The sequence below is a fragment of the Camellia sinensis genome, unplaced genomic scaffold (genome assembly GCF_055761805.1).
Source record: "Camellia sinensis isolate YWXY unplaced genomic scaffold, ASM5576180v1 Unanchor1, whole genome shotgun sequence".
NCBI classification, from domain to species: domain Eukaryota; kingdom Viridiplantae; phylum Streptophyta; class Magnoliopsida; order Ericales; family Theaceae; genus Camellia; species Camellia sinensis.
Window position 1 is genome coordinate 14003238 of NW_028128987.1, and position 11960 is coordinate 14015197.

The 11960-nt window shown below is 32.6% G+C and overlaps 1 protein-coding gene across 1 annotated transcript; it reads left to right on the forward strand.

The window, feature by feature from the left end:
- Positions 1 to 1514: 1514 nt before the first annotated feature.
- LOC145814350 (protein FAF-like, chloroplastic) lies at positions 1515 to 3960 on the forward strand. The gene is made up of 2 exons (XM_082911027.1): positions 1515 to 1787; positions 1983 to 3960. The coding sequence occupies exon 2, from the start codon at positions 2041 to 2043 to the stop codon at positions 3700 to 3702; it is 1662 nt and encodes a 553-aa protein (XP_082767153.1). The 5' UTR covers positions 1515 to 1787; positions 1983 to 2040; the 3' UTR covers positions 3703 to 3960.
- Positions 3961 to 11960: the final 8000 nt, after the last annotated feature.

Consider the following 11960-nt stretch of genomic DNA (forward strand, 5'->3'; position numbering starts at 1 on the left):
TCAACTTTTAACTTTGTATCAAATAGGTCTTTATGTACTTTCAAAAATTATTAAGGAGAAATTACAAATCATGAGTAATTTGAAAAAATAATTACGAACTCATGAAATTTTTTATGATTTTAATTATGAAAATTGATTTAGAGCTCTAAAAGAGCACCTCTAAACTTAGCATTAAATTGTCTTCTTCTGGCCACTATTTTGTCTTTTTCTGTTTTTTTTTTTTTTTTTTAATTGGTTGCCAGCTCAGTAGAGCTGCTCTAATAGCAGCTCTACTAGAGCTCCCAATCACTGCTGTTTAATTATTAATATTTATGAAGCTTACTGTTGATTGGTAATTATTTTTTGCAAACATCACTAGTGTGATATTTCTCCAATTATTATCAAAATTACAGTTATAAATCATAATTATTGTGAATATGACTCACATCATATTAATTTTGAGTTTACACCAAAGCAATTATCAAGATAAAAATTATGGATAGAAAACAATTCTATGGTGGCGTAAGAGGGTCCCTCAAATGAAACAAATAATCAATCAATGTAATAGTGATAAATGTTATAAATTGATAAATAAAAAGAAAAAAAGAAAAAAAATTGTAATGTTATAGAAATGTCAAAGACCAAGAGCTCATTTTCTTGTCCTGTGAATTCGTGCAGTCATTTTTTCATTCTCATATAAATCTTTTCATTTGCCAATAATAACAAAAAAAAAAATTATAATTTAGATTTATTTGGAGCCAGTGGCGGAATCAAGAAATTAAGTCAGAGGGGCACTTATTAATTATAATTTTTTATTTTAAAAAAAAAATCATGAGCAACATTAAGATAATCATAATTTTATGAGATAAATTTAAACATAAAAATTACATATTCATTATTAACAAGAACAAATCAAAATTCTATAATAGTGTGGAATAACTCTGTGTGAGATGATGATGTAAGTTTGTAATTTTAGCAAAAAAAATTATGGATCAAAATTCCTAATTTTAAAAAATAAAAACACATCATTTATAGCACAAATTATTATAAAATCTATTTAATTTTTATTTGACAGAAAAATATTAAAGAGATGACATTGCTTATAAATGATGTGTTTTGAATGAAAATAATTAAACAGTCTTAGAGTATCATATGACATTACCTATGTGATGTTCAAAACATAGAAAATCACAAATCACATTAAGTGGTATGTCAACCACTTGAAAATAATGAGTTTATTATATCTAATCTATAATATTTTTCGTTACACTATTGATTTAAACTACTATGTAAATAATATCACATAGTGTTTCTAAAATATCAAATAACTACTTGTTGTGAACAATATAATAAATCCTTAACCAAAGAACATGTTAAGAAAAAAAAAAAATACATTTTATACATGACAATAATAAAAATTCAAAATCAAGGCGAGACACGTGACGCCTGGCCGTGCTGCCTCCGCCCCTATTTAGAACATAGACTCACCCATCGTATAAGAATTAAATATAAACCGTATTTTCTATGGTTGAAACATGTGATATTGTTTAAAAGTTATTTTATTTCAATTTTAAAATCAAGCATATAATAGAAAAATCACGACAAAAGATCCTTATCCCACAGGCGTGGTTCCATAAGACAATTGGGCTCCCTACAAATACCCCCAACACTCTCCATGTTATTTGCCATCGACCAAAGCCTCAACACACCCCAAAGCCTCCTCAAAGCAACTTCATCTTCATCAACCCTCAAAACTTCGCCAGCAACAACTCTGCACCCACTGTTGGTGCTGTTGTTGTTTGCTTGAGGTAATTAAACACATCTTTCATCTCTCTCTTTTCACTTCTTACTCTCACACACACACACTCACACACACTTCTTATCTATCTGTCTCCTAAAAAGCTTTGTAACTTGAGATTTTGTTTGTTTACCAAGCTTTTTCAATTTCCTTCTTGGGTTTTTCTTTGTCTGATTCTAATAATTGATTCATAAACTTTGTGCAGCGAAATTTTCTTTTTTTTATCACTCCTCTTCTCTCACAGTCACCACCAGACAGAGAATATGTCAGGTACAGTTGGCATGACTACTACACTTGTCTTGTCTTCTTCACCATTGAAGAAGCTTGAAGAAGAGGCTGCTCTTCCTATGGCAATTGAGAAGCAAGGCATAGTCTCAATTCTTGGATCTGACACCAAACAACTACACCAACAAACCAAAGGTTCCTCTCTGAGAAGAACTCTCTCAGCAGACATGTCTTCGAAGAAATGGTTGGCTCAAAATGGGTTCTCCCCCATGAAAAAGATCGCTTCGTCTCAAGCGATTGCGGTCTCAGTTGCAGTGGCAGACTCGTCTTCCTCGGAGGAGGGAGAAGAAGAATTTGAAAGCCCCGGACAAGACGAGGTGTGGAGGTCTATCCAATCCAAGTCTCAGAAGAAGGAGGAGATTGAAAAGCCTAGTCAAGTTGGTATTTGGAGCTCAATTCTATCGCACAAGGCAAACGAGGACAAAACCGAGCTTCCTCCTCCTTATGTTCATCCTCTTGTGAAGAGATCTGCGAGCACCTTGAGCGAGAAAAGCCTCGAGGTATGCACCGAAAGTCTTGGATCGGAGACTGGCTCCGATGTGTTCTCCTCCTACCCGTCTTCAGAGAAGGGTGATGCAGAAGAGGACAAAGAAGAAGAAGAAGCCCAACAACCACAACAAGAAAAAGAATTGCAATATTCCTTTGATATAGAGGAATTGCGAGTTGAAAAGTACGACTACTCTACTAGTAAGAAATTGGGTCTTAGCTCCTTCCCTCCTCCACTTCCTTCCCTCGCTCATGGTGATGGGCCATCCCTTCACATGCAATCTCATCGCGAAAATGGGCGATTAGTCCTTGAAGCCGTGTCCACTCCTTTGAAGAATAACTTTCGCGCCCACCGCCAGGGTGGACGCCTTATCCTCGAATTTGCCTCACAAGAACCAAATCGCGATGAAATCATTGGTCAACATCATGATGATTATGAAGTTGAAGAAATCGAACGAGTGTTTGACAACTTCAAGGAAGAAATAGACAATGAAGATGAAGAAAATGAAATAATTGAAGCGGAAGATGAAGAGGATGATGATGATGATGATGATGATGATGAAGAAGAGGATGAGGAGGAAGTGGTGGTGGAGAAAATTGAGAACAAAATTGGAACTAAAGAGATTGGAATTGTGAAGGAGCAAGCACCAAAGTTGTCAAGTGGGGCAATAAATGTTCATAGGTCAGCAATTATGATGAAGGAGCTATTGGGCCTAGACTATAGGAACAACTCAACATGGACTACTAAGAAGTTCAATGAAGCAGTCAATTTGGTGGAGATGGAGGAGGAGGAGGGTTGTCCACCACCTCTAACCACACTAGCACAATCACTTCCACGGCCAACACGTGTGGCTCGGCTAATTCCCTCATCATCACCGACTACAACCACCGCCACCTCTTTCAATGCTTATGAATACTTTTGGAGGACTAAACCTACTGTGGCCAACTTGATCAACAACCCAATCACCCAACAATGCCCACCCCTTAAAAACAACTACAACAAGGTCTTTCTATCAAGTGGCAAGCCAACTGAACAAGAGATGGTGATCTTGAGAAGGAATAGGGAAGATTACTTGGTTCCTTTGTTGAGGGGTTGCAAGGAGAGCAGGAGGTCACTTTTGATATGGGAGCCTTGTACCATTGCTTCCTCTTGATCCATTTTCATCCCATCCATTATTATTTGACTAATGCTAAGAATACAGAACTAAAACGCATAACGAGTCATAAACACTTACTCAGTTGTGAGATTCATAGTATGAGTCTCATAATTATCTGAGTGTATTTTTGACATATTTTGCGTTTAATTTTTGTGTTGATAGCATTGCTGCTATTAATTACTATATATTTTCTCAATCTCTTGTAGCCAAATAAACATGAAAGAGAGAGAGAATACTTTGCTTTAGGTGATCAAAGAATTGGAGAGAGATGGTTTTAACAGTGTGACATATATATGTAATTTTATAAGTGTGTGTGTGTGTGTGTGGGGGGGGGGGGGGGGGGGGGGGGTGTCATTGGTAGCTGAACAAAATCTTGGCACCATCTTTGACTTGGGTGGAGTGGCTTGTCTGTCTCTGAATTATTATATAATGGAGTACCCTTTTCTTTTTCCATAACTTTTGCAACTCCTAGCCAATGGGATTTCAATTAGGGTCATTTCCGGTCCATTTGCGGTTAATTTTGGGAACATCATGATCAATCCTTGATTTGTTCTTGTCTTGGTTGGTTTAAGGTTTACAAGTGCGATAGATATTTCTCATTAATATATGTTTTACACTTTTCAATTTGAAACACCATACAACAAAACAGACTTGGTTATGAATCCTGAGGTGTTTGGTAAAATTTAATTTGTGCTTCTATTAACTTACTTAAGGATTGTTTTAGATAATCTAAATAAGTGTATTTTTTGATTTTTTATGAAAAGATATATAAAAAAGTATGAAGTTATTATAATATTATAAGATCTATATACTAGAAATCAAAACACTACGAATATAATTAACTACTAAAATATAAACTTAGATACATAACGTTTGATTCCGTTATTGTCTTGAGTTTTGCTTCCTTGAAAGAAGATGGTATTCACAATTGGAAAATCTTAGCACCAGCTCTTCCCCTGCTTCTCCTAATCTTTTTGTTGTCTTTTCAATGGGGCTGACAACCCTTTGATCTACATATATATATATATATATATATATAAACCCTAATAAGGATAAAAGATGAGACTGTATCTAAATAAAATAATTACTAGGCTCTCTCATTAAGGAACCCAAATAACTTAAATAGGCCTTACATAGCCACATCACATATCCACATATAAAATAATAAACACACTAAGATGGACCATGTCCCAAAACTTTATGGATCACAATAATAATTTTGGACTCATATCAGTCAATTTATCTAAATCACGTTCAACCTGTTTTTCACAAACCAAACAAAATATAGTCAATGACAACCTAATTTACAACAAATTCTTACATTCTCTCACTTAGGCAACATTGACTACTAATTTAAGAAAAAAATGACTCTCAAGTTAAACAACTTTAGTGGCCATATAAACATGATTCAAAATAGAAACATCTCAGCACAGAATCATGTTCAATGAGAAATATTAATATCGAACTGTAGCGATAATTATGATATTTAACAACATAACACCTTCCACAATTACAAACACTAATATCTCACCAATATAGATTCTTATATGTGATAAAGTGTAGTGTGGAATTTCAGCATAATTGATTCAAAAATTATATAACATGCTATTTCCATATTCATTCCTCTGTATGGTCTTGACAAGACCCTGCAAGGAATTTTATTCCATTTTACACTTCCAAAAGAAGCCTTTATTCTGCTAAACCGAGGTCTTTCATGCTTTGAACCAAGCAACATACTTTATGGATCCATATACACTTCTAAACCGAAGCATTATACATTTCTAAATTAAAGTGTCAATCTTTATATCTCAAAATTTAAATATAACTATAAGGGTTCATATAAGACGAATACATACATAACAGTTACCATTTATGTGTACACATAACTATAAACAAAATGTGAATAAACACATTAAACTTTATTAACTGAAATACACTATAGATAATATTCATGGGTAAAAAATTTCTTTAACCAAGCACATAAAACTGTAAAGTACCCATATGCTCAATATATTTAGCAAACTAAAATTTGGCCTAAGCCCTATATTTAGAGGATCAACTAGTATGTATCCTATAACATGTGCTCATAAAAAATATCATTTGTAACAACTTTCTAATTCTGAAATACTTTAAATTTACCATCAGAGCTTTTATTATTCTTCATAAAGAAAATTAAAACCATATATCATAATACATCTTTATAGGTTTGGAAATGAAATTAACAATTCCAAGCTCTGAAATAAAATTCTTTAATTACATAACTCAAGTCGAACTCTAAAACATGTTTGTATAGTGAAAAATTATAAGAGATTTTATGAAAATCTTTCATGAAACAAGACCTCATGCAAACATAAAAAAAATGTAACCAGTAATAGACACTATATATCATCTGAGCAACTTCCAAAATCGACATTATACAACCAATAATATTAACATGATTAATTCTTCTATAGCCAATTGTATAATCTTTAATTCTCTATAAATATCATGACACTTTATGTCTTTCAACCCAATGGTCAATGCTTAAATTAAAATAATAATTGTCTAACAAACTAATTGCATATGCACCAAGTTTAATTCAAATTTCATAATTCATTAAACTCTCACAACACTAGAATATGAGACATTCCTCATGAACTCTTTCTCAAAATCATTTTATAAATACTGAATGTTACTTAATTAGTCTCGATCACTAAGAAGAGTAATGTAAAACTTTCAATTCTACATATTAAATTTAGTAAAAATGTGATCTAGGTATGCTCTTTGAGATGAGACAAATAATTATTTTTCAAGTATCTCAATGCCAAACACATAAAATACTTTATCAAGATATTTTATATCAAAAATTTATTAACAACAATATCTTCACATCAAGTATTAATTTGAAATTATTACTAGTAAGTAAAATTCCCTCGGTATAAAGGATCAAGAAAAATAAATTACTCCCACTGACCTTGAGATATATGTATAAATTAACAGTATTATCCATAAAGCCAAGTAATAATATTTAGTGATCAATTAAATATCATTACTCAGAAATTTGTTTAAAACCATAAATAAATTTGATTTATAAATTTGTTTAACTCACAAATCAAATTTATTTTGTTTGGCGAAGCAATAGATAAAAAAAGTCACAATGTCACTATAATCATTATAAACCTATCTTTATGACAATGGTAAAGACAAGTCCCTTTTCAAATCACAACCTCTTGCAATAGCATTGTATTTATTTATTTATCTTTAAAAAATACTCATTAGATTTCAAACTTTTAAAAAAGTATAACATGATCTCATATCTAATTAATAATTTGTACTAATTTATTTACCATATTACAAATCGCCAATATCTTCATCATACGTAACAATCATCTTTTCAATCTCTTAATATTGCTCATTTAGAAAAAAATAATATGATCACAATGATCTTTTAACTGTATGAGAATGTCTAGGAGTTGTACATGTTATGCATGTTCAAGTTATATCAACAGATTGAATAGACACTTCAGGTTCTACTTGCACTCTCACTTTCTCTATATGAGAATGAACGGACCAATTTATTACAATAGGCACAAGTACACAGGAAAATTTATATATTTGAGCTTTAAACTGTTCATCAATCTAAAAACTTCACATTTTAAGCTTAAAAGATTTTTATGTCAGAACCAAGATAATAGAACCATTAACAACTTACAAAATAACAACAAATAGCAATAAGTCCCATTTTAATTTCAAAAGCACAACAAACTTTTTACTTCTATACAATTCCAAACTCAAAAGTTATTTTAACTAAATTTTCTACTAGTTCACAATTCAAAAGTGTTTTAAAATATTTTTAACTTAGTACCATATGTAAAGTATACACAAGTATACATATCAATTAAAAATATTTTATCACAAAAAACTTGTATAATTTAAACATGTTAAAACCTACACCTCATCATTTTATTAGAGTCCAATTGCGAAACTCAAGTACTCAACTTTCTCTTGAAGTTACAAGCATGATATATTTAAACTGATTCCATAATTTTATAAAAAATTAATAAGAGGTTATGCACATTAACCAAAATTATCATGTTCACTATAATAGCCATCTTCAATTAATAATTTTAAAAACTTTATCAGTGTGTTTTTCAACATAAATGAGATTACACAAATGCATAACATCAATACTCATTTATGAAATTAATAAAATAATTTCTCCCACACACTTTATGATAAATGAAAATCTATTTCAATTATTATTATTATTTTTTATTTTATTTTATTACCAAGGTGACAAAAATTAAAAAAATAATCATACTTATTTAGTTTTGACATTAAAATTAAATTGTTGTCATACGAACAATATATAAAATAACATTCTTTAAAACAAGATCAGTACTAGACTACAACTTAAATAACATGATCAAAAATAAAATTTTGATTAACACAAGAGCTTTTAAGTAGTTTAAGAAACAAATGAGGAGATCCCAGAGGTGAGAAGAGTGTCATAGCTCACAAAAATTTGAAAGAATTTTTCTTACTGGAGTTAATAATATGTAAAGAGATTTGCGGAATATTCTGAAAAGGAAAACATAAAACACTGAAAAGAAATAATGATTTGTAAAAGTCGAAGGTATTATATAGAGCATTGTAGAGTATAATTTAGATTTTCTTATAAGAATCATCTAGTAGATATTCTAAAACTCTACTTTCTTAAATAGTTAACATTAAATATAATTTCAATCTTTTACACTATATTGAGGTGTTAATATAAATGGTTAAGAATGTGCATTCTCGAGTATGTCAACATCTAAATTCATTAGATTTAAAAATAAGTCAATATCCATTTATGGATTCACAATCAAAACTTTAATGGAGTAAATTTGATTTTCATAAAAATATTTCCCTTCATTGTTTTCAATTCAATATAATATCATTCAATTATATATAGACAATAATAATCTCATAATCACAATTAATATTCTCAAATATTTAAAATGTATCACTCTTAAACTGAATATATAGAAAGTATTTTCACAACTCCAACTTTCAATTATACATAGGCAATTAGTATAATCTCACAAGAATATGCTGCGAATAAACTTTAACAATATTCTCAGATGTGCCAGAATGTATCACTATATAAACACCTTTGGGTTGAATATATAGAACACAATCAACATATTTAAACTTCAATATAATCTTAATTAATTATATATGGGCAATAATTATAGTTGCAAATAAACTTTAACAATACTGTCAGATGTTTCAAAATGTATCATCATATAAATACCTTTAGGCTAAATATATAAGACACATTCTAACACCTATAGACAAGTCAACTAGCAAGAATGATTTATCAAGAAATTATCTCCTTTGGGTAGATAAATTCTTTCAAAATCAATAAAATTTCCCTTACTAGTGGCTCACACTACCTCTAAAATTAATACACTCAATTAACCTCCTTTGGGTAGGTAATTGAGTGATATAATATTAGAAGACCTTCCTAGAATCTGTATTGGTAAATCACTTTAAATCTCAATAAGTTAACCACTTCAGTTAGGGATGTAAGAAAAACCGAAAAAACCGACCAAACCGATTGAACCGGACCAAACCGACTATATTTGGTCTATTTTTTAACAAGAATTGGTTTGTGCGGTTTTTAAATTTGAATTTTTTTGGTTTTCAATTTGGTATCGGTTTAAGCACCTTGTACACCGATCTAAACCGAAACCGACCGCTTCAACATATATTGTAGTTATAATATATATATATATATACAATTTAATGATATTAATAAGTATAATAAATTATTAACCTTAATTAATTAATATTATCATCTTTATAAACTAAGTTTGTAAACTCTTATTATATATAATCTTAACTCTAACTCATTATTCTTGAAACTTTAATATTTTTAATTTTTTTTTTGTTTTTATTTTTGTTAATTTAGGAATTAAAAAGTATGTATTTGTAGACACCCCATTTTTGACCGCCCTTAAGACTTGGACGCGACTGATGGTTTACATGGTGGAGAAAGGTGTGCAGGGCAAAGGTTCAATTTCTTTGATAAGAGGAGAGTCAAGTCCCAACCTTACACCCCATTTTGGACCAAAGCTATTTTTGAATGGTTTTTAGACCTTAAAACCCTCTCTTTCAAAACATTTTTGAAATAAAGTTTCTACAATGTTCCGAGGCTCACATTTCGTTAAATGTTGCGCTTTTCGGTAAACCGAGCAAGGACAACGTGGAAATGAATGAAAGAGAGATGAAATCTTTGAAAAATCTTTCAAAACACCTTACTTAGGGGTTTGACGTTGAAGAAAAGAAGAGAAGAGGGAAGAAACTAGTTTGGGAGAAATTCGGCACGAATCCGAGTAGGAGAGAGTCGAGCAGCCCTCGCTGAATCGGGCTTATTCATTTGCATACTTGGATGCTAGCTATGAGGCCACCACCATTGGAAAGCTTACTTTCGGGGCTTCATTTTTCACTCAAGAATCTCCTAAATCCAAGTCCGGACAGAGGAGATATGGTTGGTTGAAGTAGGGCATCAACCCGGTTGGACCGAATCTGCGTGACTTCACCAAAACAAGCATAACTTTTTGCACAGATGGAATTTTAATACAAGGTTTGCGCCATTGGAAAGATAACTTCCGGGGCTTCAATTTAGACACCTGACCGACCACTTTTGGACTTCCCAATCACTGGCCGGCCACCATTCTTTCCGGAAAACCCTTTTTTTGTCCTGAAAAACCAGAAAAAGTAGCAGGCCGACCATAAAAGGTGGCAGGCTGACCACTTATGCCCAGAAAGCCTAAAATTGATAGATATTCTCCCTTCAGCTGTCTTCCATAATCTTCAGCTGTCCAGATCAAATATATTTCGACCCAAGCTTGTTGATGAAACTATTCTCTTCATATTAGAAGGTTAGAGCATATTTAGGAAAGAGAGAGAGAGAACTTAGGAGACTTAGAACATTTTGAGTGCTTCTCTCACTAAAAAAATTTCCTCTCTCTCTAGAATTCTCAACTCTCTCTCTCTCTCTCTCTCTCTCTATATCTCTACACTTGAGCTTCCAAACCCTAGTTTTCTTGGACCATTTGCACTACAACCCTTAGCACCACACCTCCTCCATCTATTCCAGCACTTTGGGACTGATTTTCAAGGGTTGAAGCTTCACCAACTTGGTCCAAAAGCTCCAGCTTTGCTGCTCTTCAAGGGTAAGTGCCTATTTCCCTTAAACTTGCATTTTTTTGCTCCATTGATTAGCCCTACTTGCAAGTATTTCTGGGCTTCGACATAAACTGAAAAAGTTCTTATTTTGAGCCCCTCTTCAACTTTGTTTAAGGACACTTTGCTATTTGAGGTCATCTACTTTCCCTTACCCTCTATCTCTTTTTTAGGGCTATTTTTGCATCATATTTTAGCCCTACTTGTGAACATTTTCGAGAGTTTTCATAAACTGAAAAAGTTCTTATTTTAAGCCCCTCTTCAAGTTTTATTAAGGGCATTTTTCTGTTTGGGGTCATCCTCCCCTATGCATGCTTCATTCCTTCATGATTAGGGCCATGCATTAGAGCACTTGCATTGGCCATGGTTTGGCCTCTTAGCCACTGAAAACCATGTATTTTTGAGGGCCAAAATTAGAGGGAGGTGACCCCCTCTCTCCTTGTCTTGTTTGGTGGTCTTTTGGGCCTTCCAAAGGGACCCTATTTTTCATGATTCGAAGTCATGTTTCAGGCCTCATTCTGTGAGTTTTGGGGTCTACCTTGGTTCTGTCCAAGGCCCTTTTGGCCATGTTTTATGTCTACAATGCATGTGTAGAACAATCCCATCCAAGGCCTTTCAAAGGGGCCTTTCTTTGCATGTTTCCTAGACCCATTTCAGGGCTAATTTGGTGAGTTTTAGGGCTGTCATAGTCCATTTCCAGAGTTAGTTTTGCCATAATAAGTGTCTATCTTATATGTGCTTAACAACCCCTTGAATGGCCTTCCAAAGAAGCCCCTCATTTTTGCATGCATTGGCTGCATTTCAGTGATTATTTGGGCGTATTTTGGCATGTTTTGTTCACTGTTTTTGGCTGGTTTGATGAGTTCTTATTTGCTTCATATACATGCCATGTAAACCATGCTTGCTAGCCAATATTGCATGCTATTTTAGTCCATCATGTTAGCATCTTTGGCCATTCTCTAAACTAGAAATGTGCATGTTCTGGGACTGCCTTGGCTCTGTCTTTAGACTTCATGATCAAATAATGCTTTCTTTGTATACTT

Excerpts from the sequence above, each read along its gene's own strand:
- LOC145814350 (XM_082911027.1), top strand. The coding sequence starts at position 2,041 with ATGTCAGGTACAGTTGGCATGACTACTACACTTGTCTTGTCTTCTTCA.